The 18,803-nt window shown below is 43.2% G+C and overlaps 1 protein-coding gene across 50 annotated transcripts in view; it reads left to right on the top strand.

The window, feature by feature from the left end:
- LOC106559441 overlaps window positions 1–18,803 on the top strand; it is a 65,808-nt gene that overhangs the window by 29,325 nt on the left and 17,680 nt on the right. For 10 of the 50 annotated variants that reach the window (XR_005366246.1, XR_005366247.1, XR_005366249.1 and 7 more), the window contains 5 exons: window positions 83–667; window positions 771–1,069; window positions 1,261–1,385; window positions 11,687–11,740; window positions 12,344–12,403. Coding sequence is in view for 1 of the 50 variants with exons in the window: in XM_038551518.1 (XP_038407446.1) it covers window positions 11,687–11,740 (54 nt within the window). In the remaining 49 variants the exon portion in view is untranslated. Of the gene's footprint in view, window positions 1–82; window positions 1,070–1,260; window positions 1,386–4,972; window positions 5,325–5,469; window positions 5,770–11,686; window positions 11,741–12,343; window positions 12,404–13,526; window positions 13,585–18,444; window positions 18,486–18,803 lie in introns of those variants that run through there. The other 40 variants (XR_005366278.1, XR_005366277.1, XR_005366285.1 and 37 more) reach the window with 21 other exon arrangements.

The following is an 18,803-nucleotide window of genomic DNA, read 5'->3' as shown; positions in this document are numbered from 1 at the left end:
TCCAGCCTGAGTTATTGGTAGGGTATTGATCTGGGGTATTGAATGGTAACAAACACATTGTGTCTACCTGTGCCCTCATCAGCTCTTTTAGGAACTCTTGACTCAAGACAGAGGGAGCGGAATTCCTACGTAACAGAGCGTTCTTATGTCCCATGGCAGCTGTCATCTGCCAAAGACATGGAAGAAGGGGAGCTGACTCTTCCGTGGCATGTATTATGTGCCCGCAACTGTTTCCAGCACCTTACATATATGAAGTTTTTATGAGATTAGTGCTCTGTCCTGGGTTGAATAGTATCCTTCCACTTAAAAAAAAAAAAAAATAGTATCCTTCCAAAAATTCATGTCCACCCAGAACCTATGAATGTGATCTTACTTGGAAATAGGATTCTTGTCGATGTAATCAAGTTAAGATGAAGTCATAGTAGATTAGGATGGGCCCTAATCCAGTGACTGATGTTCTTATATGAAGAGGGAGATACACAGAGGGAAGACATCCATATGAAGATGGGAGCAGAAATCGGAATTGTGCTGCCACAAACCAAGGAATGTCAAGAATTACTGGCAACCGCCAGAGCTGGAAGAGGCAAAGAAAGATTCTCCCCTGGAGCCTTCACAGGGAGCATGGCCTTGCTGAAACCTTGATTTTGGACTTCTAGCCTCTAGAACTGTGAGAGAATAAATGTCTTTTGTTTGAAGCCACCCAGTTTGTAATCTTTGTTACAGCAGCCTTAGGAAACCAACACATGCTCTTTTATTATCTCCATTTTCAGGTAAGGAAGCAGGCCCAGAGAGGTCAGACCCTTTGAGATGTCTCTAGGCCACTGCTCTGTGGGCTGGGTACTTACTCTGAAGTTCCTGATGCTGCTGTTGTTGGCTCCGCACCTTCCATGCCGTCACACCTCTGCTACTGCTGGTGCTCAGTTGCTGGAATGGCTCCTTCTCTAACACAGCAGGCTGCAGCGTTTCCCCCTTCTTACCCACTTCACACCCTGAATCAGAAACTCCTCTCAGAGGCTCTGGCTGTAGACTGATTATTTCAGCAGGATACTTCGTGGCCCCACTTCTCCAGGTGAAGTCAGGCTTTTATTTTTCATTTCCATGCAATGTCAGAGAAATGTGAGTGACAGTTGTGGGCAGGGTCACTCAGCTTCTTCTGGCAGTTGTTTTTATGCTTCCCATTTCTGGCCTGCTATATTTCGTAGAATTCCTGTCAGGAGACAACTCAAGTCTTGGGTTTTTGGATTTTTTTTTTTTTTTCAGCCTTAGGATGTCACCCATAGCTCACATAGCACATACCACAGTTCATGGCTGTGAGCAGAGCAGGAGGAGCATCATGACTGCATTGGTTCTGAGGGCCCTTGTCACCTGGCCTCTTCTCTACCAAAGTGAGTAGAGGGATGAGGATGTTGTCTGACCCAGCCCGTCCCCCTACACAGCCCCTTGTTTGCCCATGGCCTCTTCTGCTGGCATGTCAGAAGGGGTGTCCTTCCTCTGTGTCCCATCGCTAGCTGCAGAATCTTGCCTGTTTTCCAATATGAATCTTTTGCTTTTATTTTTTTTTGTAAGATTTTATTTATTATTTATTTTTGAGAACAAGCAAGACAGGGCACAAGTAGGAGGAGGAGCAGAGGGCGAGGGACAAGTAGACTGCGATGAGCGTGGAGCCTAAGGCAGGGATTGATCCTGTGACCCTGAGATCATGACCTGAGCTGAAACCAAGAGTCTAATGCTCAACTGACTAAGCCACCCAGGCGCCCCAATCCTGCTCTTATTCTTAACAACTCTCACTAGAGTAAGCTCCAGGAACTCATATTTGTTTTGTTTGCTGCTATATCCCAGGATTGAGCAAAGACCTGATACTTGTCTAGCCCCCCAAGAAATGCTATTGAATGAAGAATTGAATATTAACCTTAAAGCTTTGTGGGTTTATTTTTTTTTTTAAGATTTTATGTATTTATTCATGAGAGACACAGAGAGGCAGAGGCACAGGCAGAGAGAGAAGCAGGCTCCCTGCAGGGAAGGGAGCCCGATGTGGGACTCCGTCTTGGGACCCTGGGATCATGCCCTGGGCAGAAGGGAGGCGCTCAGCTACTGAGCCACCCAGGCATCGCTAACCTTAAAGCTTTGCAATCCTGGTTTTCCTTACATCTTGCTAAAGCCAAGGACCAGAGTAAGAACTTTAGAGGTCTAAGCAGTACATTCTGATGTCCCTCATATTTTCAGCCCTTGGTAGTATTTCAAAAATAATATTTAACACAAAATAAGTATAAGGAAATCCAGCAAAGTATAAGGAAAATCCAGTAAAATTCTGATTTTTATCCTGGCGACTAATTAGATAAATATAATATAAAACATTTGCTATTACGTCTCAGCTTTCCTAGTTCTCTAAGCATGTGCTATTGGATAATCCTGACTGGACCAGTCTTTTCCTCACCTTGGACTTCATCTTCATTTCCTCTTTATTCCATCTGGTAAGATTGCCAGCCAGTCCCTTTCACCACATAGGAGTATCTGGCTCCTGAGACCCCAGCTTAGGCTAAATGCCCTGGGGTTCCTGGGGGCTTGCTAAGAAGGTCAAGTAGAACATGCACATTGCTAAGGAGTACCTTAGGGAACTTCCATGCTAAATTGTGATTTATAGTCAGCATAGCACATTGTGCCAAGTGATTATACTTGGGCCGTTTTTAGTTGTAATAATCTGCTTCTGTGATCTGACATGTGGAAAGCCCAGAAATGTCCCTGACGTCCTTCCTGGATTACTGAGAAGTCCAGATGCAGTCCTACTCTGCCACCTGTACTAATCTAGCTTTATTGAAACCATTCAGAGAAGCAAGGTATGATTCTGGAAGTAGAGCTCAAGCCTCCTACAGGCTATTCCAAGGCTGTGACTGTAATCAAATCTGTTGCTGCTTCATTTCAAAGAGCTTAAAATAGTGTTGGAAACCTCCTAGGAAAAAAAGGCACCACTGTAACTTCTTGGCTAAGGAAGTGGTGTGTGCTGGCCAGAGCAGAAGCAGTAGCCAAGGCTCCCAAGTTCTTTCTGGACCTGTTGGCTTGAGGTGTGATGTTTGGCAATCTGAGATGCTATCTTAGAGTTCTGATGGTTCATCTTCAGCATAAAGGGTGATGTGGGCCTTGCCTGTAGAGAGAGAGGCTGTCATTGGTCCCCTGTGATCTAGGAGACCTTATCACTAGATGTCCTTCCTTTCCTTTGAATTTCTAGCTCTTTTAAAATATTTTATTTGTATAGCAAGAGTGAGAGCGAGTGAGAGGAAAGGCAGAGAGAGAATCTCAGGCGGATTTTATGCTGAGCACAGAACCCAGTGTGGGGCTCCATCTCACAACCCTGAGATGACCTGCACTGAAGTCAGGAGTTGGATGCTTTACCCATTGAGCAACCCAGGTCCCCTTATTTTTTTATTGTTTAAAAGATTTTGGGGGGCAGCCCAGGTGGCTCAGCAGTTTAGTGCCGCCTTCAGCCCAGGGCATGATCCTGGAGACCCGGGATTGAGTCCCACATCAGGCTCCCTGCATGGAGCCTGCTTCTTCCTCTGCCTGTGTATCTGCCTCTCTCTTTCTCTGTTTCTCATGAATGAATAAATAAAATCTTAAAAAAAAAAGATTTTGGGATGCCTATTCGGCTTAGCGATTGAGCGTCTGCCTTCAGCTCAGGTCATGATCCCAGGGTCCTGAGATCGACTCCCGCATTGGGCTCCCTGAGGGGAGCCTGCTTCTCTCTTTGCCTGTGTCTTTCTCTGCCTTTCTCTCTGCGTCTCTCATGAATAAACACATAAAGTCTTTAAAAAAAAGATTTTTTTATTATTTTCAGTAATCTCTATACCCAAAGTGAGGCTCAAACTTAAAACCCTGAGATCAAGAGTCACCTGCTCCACCTACTGAGCTAGCCAGGCACCCCTCTAGCTCTTCTTTTTATTTATTTTTAAAAGATTTTATTTATTTATTCATGGGAAACAGAGAAAGAGAGGTAGAGAGAGACAAACAGGCTCCATGCTGGGAACCCAACATGGGACTCGATCCGGGGTCTCCAGGATCATGCCCTGGGCTGAAGGCGGCACTAAACTGTTGAGCCACCAGACTGCCCAGTCTAGCTCTTCTTTTAAATGTAAAAATCCTCCCCCTCCCCTACAGAATTGATATAGGAACCCAGTAACATCATCCACATTTTACTTGAATTAATTTTATCAAAATTGCTATCCTTTTAGTTGTATGATTAGATCAGTTCATTCTTTCTTTTTAAAGATTTATTTATTGAGAGAGAGCACGCACAAGCAGGGGGAGGGAGATAAGCAGACTCCCCTTTGAACAGGGAGCCTGATGTGGGGCTTGATCCCAGGATCCTGAGGTCAAAACTTGACCCAAGGGATCCCTGGGTGGCGCAGCGGTTTGGTGCCTGCCTTTGGCCCAGGGCGCGATCCTGGAGACCCGGGATCGAATCCCACGTCGGGCTCCCAGTGTATGGAGCCTGCTTCTCCCTCTGCCTATGTCTCTGCCTCTCTCTCTCTCTCTCTGTGTGACTATCATAAATAAATAAAGAATTAAAAAAAAAAAAAAACAAACCTTGACCCAAAATCAAAAGTCAGATGCTTAACTGACAGAGCCATTCAGGTACCCCTAGGTCAGTTCTTCTAAGGGATGGGAACTTTGATAGGGTTTAGAAAAAGAAGGATAGGTTTGTGTGGGGTATACACTGTGGCCTTGGACAGGCAGAGAGTAACATTTAGGGTACCAGGTGCATGATGAGCTAGATGAAGGAGAACAAACTCCTGTCCCTGGAGAGCCAGGCATGTATTAGATGCTTTTCTTATATTTCTAAGTTTAATTATCATAATATAAAACAGTGAAGTATCATCTTCATTTTTGCACATGGGCAAACTGAAAGTTAAAGAAGTTATGTAACTTGCCAAGGTCAGACAGCTAATAAAAGGCTGAACTGGGTTTTGTTTCTTCTTAGGTCTGTCCAGTTCCAAAGCCCAAGCTCTTCTGTCTCTGACGAGATTAGGGAAAGAAGAGGAGATGGAGAGATGACATCTTTCTTTACCTCACAGTTTTACTTGTTGAGACGTGTTTAGCCAGAGCATCCTGTTTATAGAATGCTAGGTTCTATATATAGAGATGCTGCAACAACATATGTGGGAAGGATACCAATTGGCTGTAGGGGAGAATTTTTAAAAAGCCTTTGTTCTTTACCTCTAGGCTGTCATTGCAGTGTAATCCACAAGTGTCAAAACATATTGGTAACTCTGCTTTACTACTCAAGAGACCCTTTGGAGATTTTATTCTCCAAATAAAATTTGTTGATGTGTCCCAAAGAGTAAGGCATGATAGGGGCAGAGGTGAGGGTGTGGTGTGCTCTTACTGTGTGTACTGGAGCTGGTGACACCTGTTATGTGACTATTACAGTGGATTATTACTGAGTAAACAAGAGGTGTCTCTCCTTTGCCTTTCTAGGGGAGACCAGATGGCACTGTGTGCTGGCCCAGGGCCAGGGGAGCCTAGCCTCTGGGCTGGCAGAGGAGATAGCTTGAGTGTGTCAGGTGATGGAATAAGAAGAGCCAAGGCTGGACTGTCAAGTGGTGTAATTTTCAGGGGCACCCAGAATGTGCCTGCCCCTCAAAGACTTGTGTCGGCTCTTTGCTAGTGGTTGGAATTCTACAAGTGAAATTTATTTCCCTTGATTTAAGCCTTTGAGACCTTATTAAAAATGAAGAGACTCCAGGAAGGGCTTTTTTTTTTTTTTTTTTTTAATCAAGTTAAATTTAATTTTGGGCAGCCCCGGTGGCTCAGCAGTTTAACGCTGCCTTTGGCCTGGGGGTGTGATCCTGGGGACCCGGGATCGGGTCCCACGTTGGGCTCCCTGCGTGAAGCCTGCTTCTCCCTCTGCCTGCGTCTCTCTCTCTCGCTGTCTCTCTCTGTCATGTATAAATAAAATCTTAAAAAAAAAAGTTAAATTTAATTTTATTTTTTCAGGAAGGGGTTTGATTATGAAGCATTTTGGTCGTGTAAGTGGAGGTATGAATGAGTGTAGGTGATTGATTTCTGAGAACTAGACTCAGGCAGAGACAGAGAGGAAAGGGCACTCTGGCTTGGTCATGGACAGGACTCCATCCTAGCCATGGACAGGAAGGAGAACTATTGAGTTTGAAATAAAGACCCTGAAAAGAGAAGTTGGGTCCCTAAAGAAACACTTTGTTTTCTTTACAGTTTTGACTGAGAAAACAAGCAGCTAAAGGTACTGGGGATATGGAGGCTTATGATTCCAAGAGAGGTGTTGGGTGGAGAGACTTCCCGTGAGCATACTGGGTATTCAGACATGATGTTGTCTGGAGAACAGCTGACAGGCAGACTGTAAGAAAGAGCGTAGGACCTTTGGGTCTGCGGTTTGCTGTGATGTCCTCAGACAAGACCGGCAGAGATCTTAGGAAGTGGGAGGCAGCTTCCCAGAAGTGATGTAAAATGGTGGCGCAAAAGAGGCTGCTGATGACAACATGGGCAGGGCACTTCCTCAGAGGCCGCTGGTCACGGACAGCTTCTGGTCTTGATTTCCCAATGTGCTGTGCTGAGATAGGGCTTTACCAGAAAGCAAAATAAGCCATGTCAAAAGCAATGACAAAGCGTTTGGGGTGTCCACGCAAAGGTGCGATTCCCATTGCCCACTAACTTTGTAGAGCCAAAATAGCTAATCTAGAGGCTGCAGCATGGCACCTGTGATTCAGATCTACAGCTTTTTTGGCCTGAATTCCTCCACTAGAGCCTTTCTAGTTGACCGTTCATCATCTTTCATCTAGCAGTGCTTTCAAACAGCCTTTGTGACCTGAACTCCCACATCTGTTCTCCGCCAGGGAGTCTTTGACAGAAGCAACTAAAATCTGAGTGCCTTTCCCAGCTCCTCACAGTTCAGTTCAGTTCAGTTCATGGATGCCCTTCACCTTTGGGCTTCAACTTCTACTCTGTGCACGTTCTTACCCCAAGTCTATTTTGTTTTGGCTCAGACTTTTGGTTTCATTCATGCTTCTGGGGTCCTTCCAGCACATTTCCCTAGAAGGCTATATCCTAGGAATGGTCTCCACCCCTCACCTCCTGAAGTTTGACAGAGTCTGGACCGCCCTCTTTACTGGAATTAGTACAACTCTGTGAATTTCTGGATGTAATACACCCCTTCATCTTTCCCCAACCACCATAGCCCCATACAGAAGGTCCAGTGATATAGCTAGGTCTTCTGCTTCTTCTCCTTTTTTTTTTTTTTTTTTTAATAGCTAGGTCTTCTAATCACCAGGATTTGGGAGCCAGTGCCCCCAGCAGGGAGGGACTCTTGAATAGGTGTACTGTACTGTGAGGGACAGCTCTGTCCATTACTCTGCCTCTCCTCCATCTCACCTTTATTTTGGCTTTTCCCTAAAAGGATCAGACTCTGTCCAGTTGCCCTGCTTGGACCCCCTAGCCTTGTCTAGGACTAAAACTCTGCTGTCAACCCCTCACCAGGGGCTGGGACTTTTGCTTTCCAGCCTCTCTCAGGCCAGGTCCCTTCTCTGATACCAGAGATTCCTCCCACCCGCCCACCCATTCCCCCTACTAGAGACTTTTCTTACATCTAGGCTTTGGTAGGTAGGGTCTTACCCATGCACAGATCTCCCAGTTGTTGAACACACTGAACTCTCCCTGCTACTCTTTGGGCGAATTGGATGTCATGCTAGTCTTCTCAGCTGTACTTCTGGAACAAGCTTCTTAGCTTAGTTGGGCCCTGTCCTGAATTTCATGCTAGTTCTCCAACTGCCTCTGCCTCAAAAACAGCTTTTAATATGCATTTGTAAAGCTTCAAAAGAGAGATAGAGAATATAACCTTTTCCAAACTTAGTTAACTAGAGAATATTTATTTATTTAACGAGCATGTGTGAAAGCACAAGCAGGGGAAGTGGCACGCAGAGGGAGGGGAGAAGTGGGTTCCCTGCTTGTGGGGAGGGACCCATGGGATCATGACCTGAGCTGGAGGCAGACAATCACCCAGGTGTCCTGAGAACCATTATTTTTTTTTGAAGTGATATTAAAATCTCATGGAGTATGGTGTTTGGTGCAGCACAGTTTTGGAAAGTATGAGGCTTTATCCTAAAGGAGTAGATCTCAAACTGAGGAATTCCAGGTGAAGGTAATGTGACAGTCAGTGAAAAAACATTATTTGGGGGTAGGAAATCTCTCTTGGTCCTCTTCATTCAGCACATGCCTACTGAGCACCTAGTATTTACCAGTCTTTCTGCTGGAATCACATCATGTGTTTGACTACTTAACTGTATGGCATCTGTGTAAGGACAGCTGTGATCTGGAGTGTATGTGTAAGGTGGGGAGGAGGTAGGGATTCTACATTCTTTCTCCTACATTTGGATCTTCTTCCTCTTTCTTCCAGTTAAAACAGGAAGAAAGGAAGTACTGAGTAGGGTGATGTCATCAGCTTCTGGATCCAAGGAAGGCTTCTCTGAGGCTTCTTTCCCCAGGTTTGACCTCTTCTAGGATTTCTCCAGCACTCCTGAGCACCCCTTCCGTCTCACTCTGGGAGTAATCATCTCAGCATCAGTTTCAAGTCTTATTGCTAGTTCAGGATTTTGACTTCACATACGAGATCAGTGCTAACTGGGATGGAGCTCATTTTTTATGGAATGATTATGACATTGTAAACTTTGTACTTTCCCTATGAAATCCCTCTCTTATAGCTCAGGGGTAGTCTAGATGATTACTTTTTTCAACTTTTCAGTGGAGATAAATGCATGCACGGTAGGCAGGGCAGTCTTGTGGGTGGAGAGCATTTAAATCTGACAGTGGGGTTGACCAGGTGCCTGGAGCTCTAGCTGGCAGAACTGGTAACCAACCAAAGAGGAAACTAGTTATTTCCTTTGTATGCCATTCTCTACTGGGACAGCCTGGAAAAGACCACTTGAAGCAGACAGAAATCTCCAACTAAGACTTCTGATTAAGAAATTTTAGGTCCTTTTGAGATCCTGGTGTATGTATGTGTCTTTACTATCATGAGTGAGATCTTTGGTTGGCCAGTCTTTAACAGAGTTGGATGACCTAATCATGAAACAAACTATATACAAAGGTTTAGCTTTGATCTCACGCTTAGATATGATGTTCATCCAACAGTTAGCATCTTCTACCCATAGGCCCCACCCTAGGGGCCTTGGTCTAGGGTTCCTGTCCATTTCTGCCACTTCCTCTGAAATGCTATGTTTTTTTTTTTTTTTTTTTTAAGATTTTATTTATTTATTCATGAGAGAGAGAGGCAGAGACACAGGCAGAGGGAGAAGCAGGCTCTCCGTGGGGAGCCCAATGCAGGACTCAATCCTGGGACTCGATCCTAGGACTCCAGGATCACACCCTGGGCCGAAGGCAGGCGCTAAACCACTGAGCCCCCCCACCCTACCCCACCCCCGGGATCCCCTGAAATGCTATGGTTTTAACTGAAGATCAGAGAGTGAGCTCACAGGAATGTCAGAAGAGGGCTTGTAATAGTCATTTAGAGATCTTCAGTAGAGCCAGTTATTTGGTCCTTCTGTAGGTATTTATAAGTATTGGCATATAAAACTATATGTATGCTGTAGCTGTGATAGCTGTATATGTAGCTATAAGTGTGATAACTGTAACTTTCTATAATCCTCCAGGGTCATTAGTAGTCTTGCTTCTGCATCATTGTCTTCCCTGTTTTCCCACCAGGAATTAAGTAGGCTCTGAATGTAATGTAAGATGTTTAGAATGTCCCTTCCTCCCTCCCTCCCTGTCTCACTTGTGCATGTGCTCACTCTCTCTTTCTCTCTCGCTGGGGTCCTTGTCTGCAAGGCATCTCTAGTTGAACTTAGTAGAGAAGTTAACAAATAGGAAAAAAAAGGACAAGTAAAGGTTACACCGAGGTTCAGATTCTAGGTAAAATGGAAGTTTTGGAAAGGGATCACCTGAGAGCTAAAACCTTGGGAGAAAGTTTCATGGAAGAGATGATTGTTGACTAAGGACACACTAAGTAAGGTAGGGACTGGAACACCCCGATGGGAGCATGTGGAGTGGGGAAGGAATGGAGTAAAATCCTCAGATTATTTCTTGTGCAAGCAGAGTAACTAGTACCTCCCCCACTGGTCTCTTCTGTAAATCACCACTGAACCTCATGTAGTTTGGTCCTTTTTAAAGATTTACTTATTTATTTATTTACTCATTCATTCATTCATTCATTCGAGACACAGAGAAAAAGGCAGAGACACAGGCAGAGGGAAAAGCATACATCCTGCACGGAGCCTGATGCAGGACTTGATCCCCAGACCCCAGGATCATGACATGAGCCAAAGGCTCAACTACTGAGCCACCAGGTGCCCCAGTTTGGTCCTCCTTTTTTTTTTTTTTTTTTTAAGATTTTATTTATTTATTCATGAGAGACACAGGCAGAGACAGAAGCAGGCTCTTCACAGGGAGCCTGCTGTGGAACTTGATCCCCAGACCGGGATCACACCCTGAGCCACCCAGGTGTCCCAAGTTTGGTCCTTTTTAAAAGCTTCTGAAGATTGAGTATATTAATGTAACCCATTAGTTAGCTGGAACCATCTTTTCCCCTAAAAATTTGGCTCAAAGTGTCATTCTACAGATTGTAGAGTCTGATTCCTTCACCCAGATTCTTCAAATTCCTAGGAGCTCATGTATTTACGGTCATTCTAATTTTGAGCTCTTGCTTCCACTAAATTAGTTCAGATTATAGATGGTCTTACTGTCTCAAGCATGCTGTCTCTGTTTCCATCCACATTCACCCAGATGTAGAGCTCAAATATCTCCCAGCTAAAGCCTGTATGTGTGTAGCAGACTTTATTAAAGATTTAGGATAATGGAGAGTGTTTTACATTGCCGGAAAGCAGCAACTTGAATTCTAATACTGGCTATCCCTATCCCTTAAAGTATTTTTTTGTCTATATCTCCATTAGAGATTCATCACTATGTATATCACCCATGTACCTAGGGCTTTGGTCTCTTATAATCATTCCTCTGCAAACTTTCCTAACTCTGTTGCCACTAAATATTCCCGATACTACTTCTTCTGTTATGCAAAGCAATTGAATTCTACTCTGTCTTCCAAACTTACTTCCATATGTCCAAAGCCCACTGAAATGGTTCTGCTGAGTAAAAATTCATCCACTTTAGCCACACAAAGTATTTTTAGAACCTCTGATGTGTTCTTTTATGTTATTTCTCTCCTTTGAAAGCATTTCTTGTGTGGGGCACCTGGGTGGCACAGTCAGTTAAGTATCTGACTCTTGGTTTCAGCTCAGGTCAAGATTGCAGGTCATGATCTCAGGGTTGTGAGACTGAGTCCTGTGTCAGGCTCCATGCTCAATGTGAAGTCTGCTTGAAATTCTTTCTCTTCCCACTCCCCCTCCTGCTCACTCTCTTTCTCTAAAACATAAATAAATATTTTTTAAAAAACATTTCTTGTTTTAAATAGCATTTACTATTTCTTTTTTTTCTTTCTTTCTTTTTTTTTTTTTACTATTTCTTTTTTTAAAGTTAACTCTACACCCAATGTGGGGCTTGAACTCATGACCCTGAGATTAGGAGTTGCATGCTCTGCCAACTGAGCCACCCAGGCACCCCAGCATTTACTACTACTTTTTTTTAAATTTAAATTAATTTTTTTTTTTTTTTTTAGCATTTACTACTTACCTCAGAAATGGTTTTGCTTTGAAGAATCTGTGGAGGGAAGGTAAGAGGATGTTCCAGGCTAGGAGAACAATGTGTATATAGGCAGCAGTCTGCATAAAACCTATTGTGGGCAATGAAAAAAAATATTCTATCTGGAAATAAGAATTTTTGTTGGTGAGCAGAGCTCAAGATTGATTAGAAAGTCCAGAAACAGATCTAACTTTTAGTGGAAAGCATAGTGTTGGGGTTTGTTTCTTTCTTTCTTTCTTTTTCTTTCTTTCTTTCTTTTTTTTTTTTTTAAAGATATTACTTATTCATGAGAGACACAGAGAGGCAGAGACACAGGCAGAGGGAGAAGCAAGCTCCCTATGGCGGGCCTGATGTGGGGCTCAATCCTGGAACCCCAGGGTCATGCCCTGAGCTGAAGGCAGACGCTCCACCACTGAGCCACCCAGGCGTCCCAAGGATAGTGTTTAGAATGAATGTCTTAACTAATTAAAAAAAAAAATTCCTGTTACCTTCTAGCAAAATATATTATAGATGGATTAAAGGTTTTTAATATAAAAACTAAAATAATAAGTATACTAAAAAAAGTTATTTTCTTTTTTTTTTTAAACATTTTGTTTCTTTTTTTTTTTTTTTAATTTTTATTTACTTATGATAGGCACACAGTGAGAGAGAGAGAGAGGCAGAGACACAGGCAGAGGGAGAAGCAGGCTCCATGCACCAGGAGCCCGACGTGAGATTCGATCCCGGGTCTCCAGGATCGCGCCCTGGGCCAAAGGCAGGCGCTAAACCGCTACGCCACCCAGGGATCCCAAAAAGTTATTTTCTTTTTAAAAAATTCTTATTAGAGAGAGCATGAAGGGGGAGAGGCGGGGGGGGGGGGGAGAGAAGCAGACTCCCCACTGAGCAGGGAGCCCGATAGAGGGCTCCATCCCAGGACCCTGAGATCATGACCTGAGCCAAGTCAGACGCTTAATTGAGCCACCCAGGCACCCCTGAAGTACACACATTCTTAATCCACCAATCTGATTTCTAGGTATTTATGCCCAAGGAAAGTGTACAGAGATATATTTATTACTATCGAATTGGTAAAGCAATCAAAATGACCATCAATAGGGGATTGGCCAAATAAACTGTTAAGTTCGTACAATGATAAATGAAGTAAATAATTACTGACACAGAAAGATGGCTGTAATATAAAATGAAAAAAATATATAGCATATGAATTTGTTTCAGTTGAAATAAATACCACCAGAGCTGTGTGTGTATGTGTGTGTGTATATATTTATTATTATTTTTAAAATATTTTATTTATTTATTCATGAGAGGCACAGAGAGGGACAGAGACACAGGCAGAGGGAGAAGCAGGCTCCCCACGAGGAGCCCGATGTGGGACTCGATCCTTGACCCCAGGATCACGCCCTGAGCTGAAGGCAGACTCTCAACCACTGAGCCACCCAGGCATCTCAACTATGTATATATATTATAAACTCATACATCAGGGGCATCTGGGTGGCTCATTTGGTTCAGCATCCAACTCTTGGTTTTAGCTCAGGCCATGATCTCATGGGTCATGGGATCAAGTGCTGTTCAGGCTCTGAGCTCAGAGAGAAGCCTGTTTGAAGATTTTCTCCCTTTGTACTTCCCCACTCAAATAAAATAAATCTTAAAAATATCATATAATACAATGTTAACCAAAATTTTCTTTTCTGATAAAGAAAAAAAAAGGATTTAAAAAAATAGGGGCACCTCGTTGGCACATGACTCTTGATCTCAAGGTTGTAAGTTTGAACCCCATGTTGGGTAGAGATTATTTGAAAAACAAATTTTTTTTTTTAAAGATTCTATCTATTCATGAGAGACACACAGAGAGAGAGAGAGAGAGGCAGAGATACAGAGTGAGAAGCAGGCTCCATGCAGGGAGCCCGACGTGGGACTGGATCCCGGGTCTCCAGGATCAGGCCCTGGGCCAAAGGCAGCGCTAAACCACTGAGCCACCCGGGCTGCCCTGAAAAATAAAATCTTAAAAAAAAAAAAAGATTCTGACTTGATGGTGGTAGGTGGGCCAAAACCACAGTTATATTATGCCAAGGTGTGTGTCTACACTGTGAAGTTGGAAAATTACTCATTATGACAGAAAGAGGGTAACTGGAAAGGAGAACTAGTTCTCTAGAAAGGGGAGAGAAATTTGTGTCTTGGAGTTAAATTTGAAGGGCCAGACCTATATCCAAAAGGAAATATTCTATAGACTGGGGATTCCCATTTAGAGGAAAAGGTACTTCTGAAGTAGAGGCAGTAAGTAAGAGTGGGACTCTAGAGTTGACACCCTTGAGATGTTTAGGAGAGGGATGGTCTTATCTCGGTCCTCCCATTCCTGGTGGTAGTCTTGACAGACCCTGGAGAGGAGTGTGTGGCAGTGGTCTCAACTGGAACCTGAGAGTAGAGCTTGAGGAGCAGTAAGAGTGGAGAGTAATCACTGTAATGAAACAACAGCCACAACATTATTTAAAGATCCCTGTGCAGTTTATGAACGCCATTGTACAGTGACCTGGCTAACAGTCCTGTATACTATGCGTTTTTTTTTCTTTCATGTGGACACTGAATCTCAGAGAGTAGGATTAGGACTCAAACTCAGGTATTTAGGCCTCAAATTCCATTTCTCATTTCTCCATGAGGTGAATTTTCTGAGGAGGGAAGGCTAGAGCAAAAGTGGCAGCCTGGAGCTAGGAATATCACAGTGAAGAAGTGGAAGGAAGAAAAGGGCCAGGGAAGATACAGTGCTCCTCACAGTCACTGTCCTGTCCTCTGGCCCTTGTAGGTCCTGACATTCCTCTAAACCAGAGAATGTGGGATGTTTTATTAGTTTAAGGGAGAAAAAAAAAATCCTAATCCGTTCAGAAATAGCTTGAGGTGTTTTGGAAATAAGGTTGGCTAGTTTGGTTATAGCAGAGTTAGTTTGGTGGCTCAGTAGTTTATTGAATTCTGACTTCATTCTTTTGAAAGCAATACAGTAGAAGCATATTGACTTCAACCCATGAGGGAAGGGCTTGTCTCATTTAATTACACGGAACAATTTTTTTTTGTGGACATTAAGTTTGCTTACTTCTGGAATCACATATTAATTCACTTACATGTGTATGCACTAACTAGTAGAGATCCTAAGGGGACCTACTTTAGTTGGTAGAAAGTCAGAAATCTCAAGTTACTTCAGTTTTCCAGCTGACAATCATATTTATGCAATTGAATGTTTTGGCTAAGCCATTCTGATAGCATAAACATAAAAAGCAGTTATTTCCTGTCAGAAATTCTGAACCAGCAGGGTCCACTTTAGAGAGAGGTTGTGGGGAATTGCTAGACTGGTGTCTGCTGAGAATTCTGCAAGGCATGGTTGCTGCCCAGTGCGTGGAGCCTAGTGGGCCATCAGAAAGCTGCAGTGGAATGAATGAGTGAGTCAGCGAAGGACTGAAGGAATCCTTATCTCTGCGGCATGTTGAACTGTACAGAACGATCTTCCCACAGCTTTGTACTGTAGTTTGACTTGGGTGGTTTGGGGACTAGACTCCTCACCTGGATTTTATATTAGGGAGGGAGGAAACAAGTACCATGGGAAGTTTCTGCTCTATGAGCTGGTGACTCCACAGAGGAGGGATGTTTCCAAAATCAGTAAGCTGGTGTCACTTGAGTCCCAGTCACTTGATGTCCTTTTTTTTTTTTTTTTTTTTTTTTTTAAATTTTTTTATTTATTTATGATAGTCACAAGAGAGAGAGAGAGAGGCAGAGACATAGGCAGAGGGAGAAGCAGGCTCCATGCACCGGGAGCCTGATGTGGGATTCGATCCCGGGTCTCCAGGATCGCGCCCTGGGCCAAAGGCAGGCGCCAAACCGCTGCGCCACCCAGGGATCCCCTCACTTGATGTCCTTGATGCTGAGAAAGTCTCTGGAACAAGTGAGGAGGCCCATGGAGGCAAGAGATTTCCTATTGGCAACCTGGATCGTACCCAAAGAGGGCAGCTACTTTTTAAGTCCTCTGTAGGAGGCTCTCTACCACCCTTCTCTACTGCTTGGATTCTAAATCAGGAGGCTCTCTGGCTCATCGCTGGCTTTTGCTTACCCAGCCTGGCCCTGCCCTCTGGCACTGTGCCACCGGCGATTTTTAGCCCTACTGGAAATTACACCCTCTGTGAGGGTAAAGCAAACTGGGAGGTTCTGCCTCTGGCTCCAGAGGGACTGGAGCCTGTCACCTGGCCCTGCCCTGTGTTTCCTGGCATGTGTTCCTGGCCACCTTTGTACCCTTAGCACAGTCCTCTAAGCCCGTAATTCTGCCTCAGTAGGGATTTAAGGACTGCCTTTTTCAGATGGCGTGTGGGGGGCAGGATTGGCAGGGTTTTGGAAGAAGCTCCTGATACCAATCTCTGTGTCCTGCTTTAGGAGAATTATTGGTTTCATGCAGATGATCTAACAGTTATGTTGGGAGTGGTGGGATATGAAGATTCTTCAGTATATCAAAAGGATTTACCACTGGGTTTCTTTAAGCATTGAACCTGCTTTTCAAAATAAAATTTGATTTTCGCATTAAAAATAATGTGCAGTTATTTACATCAAAAAACTTTTGAGGGGCACCTGGGTGGTTCAATTGGTTAAGCATCCAACTCTTGGTTTCAGCTTAGGTCTTGATCTCAGGGTCTACATGTGGAGCCTACTGAAAACAAAAACAAAACAAAACTTGAGATATTCTAGGCAAACTTCCTTGTTTCAGATATGAGCAAACTTTGGGAGGTCCATCAAGGGCAAAGCTGTGTCTTTGTTGAGCTAACATTCAGATTATCTGGAAGGAATTGAGGGAGAGGGGAGCAGACATTGTATAGGAGGAAGTCTCAGTCCCTCTGAGAGGAGCATTTCTTGGGGTATTTTTTAGGTGGAGGAGTGGAAAAATGCATTCCTTCCCCTTGAATGCCTTGCTCACAACCCTTGGATTGGGTAATTCCTACCTAACTGACTTTCACCTTAGTCCTTTCGGACTGACCCCAAAACGACATGGTAATCCCTGAGTATTTGAAACTTTGCAAAGCTCAGTTAAGTGAAAACTCAAATTATAGGATGTGAGGGACTGAATACAACTTTATTAAATCCACTGTGTGAAAAAAGCCTTATATTAAGTTAGCAAAATGACAGTAGAAGCTCTTTAAGGGGCCTGATTTAATTAGTCGATTAGATTGATTAGAATTATCTGATCTATAATAGGTAGTAAAAGTAAAAGTAAAATAGGTGTAAAAGTAAAGACAAGGAGATGTAGAAATATTGAAGGATATAGGAGATTGTGACCAGGCAAAAGGTCTGACTTTCTGTTTAAAGGCAGACTGCGATCAAGGGACAAAAGGTCTTGATGACCAAGAGGTCAGTAGGTGACAGCAGTGAAGAGGAGTGCGGTTGTTTAGTATAGACTTAGGCAAAGGAAGGATTTTTTTGTAAGGTAATAGGAATAATGGCTTTGAAGCCACATTGAGACGGACCATCTGTTTTTCCTCTTGGTACCACTGGGTACTGAAGAAGAATTTTATGGCAGAAAATTCATTTCCCAGAACCAAGTTCTTCAGGGAGTGCCAGGTTCCAGCTAGGGGGAAGGAGGCCAGAACTGTCTTTTAGGCCCGCTTTCTGCACTGCACACCTAAATACTGGAGTGGGGAAAGGAGGGGTGCTCTGGCCAAATGGGACAAGCTCCACAAAGTACTGGGCCTTTAGGCAGAGTTTGCAGGAATAGGGACTAAGTACCCTTTGCAGGGAAATCCCATTTGGCCATGAGGGTTTTTTGAACTGTTCAGGCTCAGATTGAGTCGGTGCTAATCTGTGAGAGGCTGAAGGGAAACTGAAGGTTTCTTCCTTAAAACCCTAGTAGGAGTCAATAGATTCTTGGGCCTTTCTATTCCTGTAGAGTCTAGAATTTATTTTGCCTTTTACAGTGACAGCAAATAATGCCCTAAGGCCCACAGAGTTTGAAAGAATCTGGAAATACTCAGATTATTCTTTATAAAGATGTTTTTAGATTTTTAATGGTTCAGGATTCTTTTGACCTTGTTAATACATGATTGCAAATGTTTAAGAAAGAGCCTCCAAATAGCTGGAAACAAAGTCTTTACAATTCTTTTTACTCCTTCCTTACTTGATTCATTGACACCACTACCCTGGCCAGATGTGAATAACTCAGAAAATAATTGCCTAACCAGCCATTTCATCACAGGAACCTGAGTAAGATTGTGTGGCCCACAGCACAGGAGGCTATGTGGCTTAGAGCTCGGGGTGTGCTCTTCTCACGTCAGTACTTTCTGAATCGTTTTTAACTGGTTTTGGTACAATTAGAATGAAAAACTTCTGTCTGGCAGAAGTCGTTATAAACAAAGTTAGAAGACAGCCACTAGAATGGAAGAAAATTTTTGCAATGTATGTAATAGGTGATGAATTAATATCTAAAATCTGTAAAGGATTTCTATAAATCAATAAGGAAAAGGCAAACCCAATAGAAAATGAGTGGAGAATACAATACGTGAGACACAACAGGGCAAATTGTAATTTTATATATATAAAAAAAAGCTTATCCATTGCATCCGTTCCAAATGAAACTGTTATTTCATTTAAGGAATGAGCAGACTTCTCTGGATAGGAATGTTACTGTATTGGTAAATATCCACGAATAAGGTACCATGAAATACTGTATGGCTGTGAAAACCTTTTTTTTGTTGTTTTTTTGTTTTTTTGTTTTGAGAGAGAGTGGAGTGAGGGGCAGAGAGAGAGAGAGAGACTCAAGCAGGCTCCATGCCCAGTGTGGGGCTCCATGAGGGGCTCCATCTCACAACCCTGAAATCATGATCGGAGCTGAAATGAAGAGTCGGACGCTTAACCAGCTGAGCCATTCAGGCACCCTAGCTGTGAGAACTTTGACGTTAACTTTCTGTATCAGTGAAAGGTGCAAATGCAGGAATAGAATGTTCCCATTTATTTTTTAAACAACATTCCTATTTGATTTGGAATGTATTCTGTTTTAAATTTTATTAAAGGATTCCTTTAGATTAAAAAATATTTAAGCTTGTATTCTTCTAGTTACATTAAAGAGTGAAATGTTAACT

The sequence above is a fragment of the Canis lupus genome, chromosome 10 (assembly GCF_011100685.1).
Source record: "Canis lupus familiaris isolate Mischka breed German Shepherd chromosome 10, alternate assembly UU_Cfam_GSD_1.0, whole genome shotgun sequence".
In the NCBI taxonomy this organism is placed as follows: domain Eukaryota; kingdom Metazoa; phylum Chordata; class Mammalia; order Carnivora; family Canidae; genus Canis; species Canis lupus.
The sequence above is the reverse complement of the archived record's forward strand: the minus strand, read 5'-3'. Positions and strand labels throughout refer to the sequence as shown.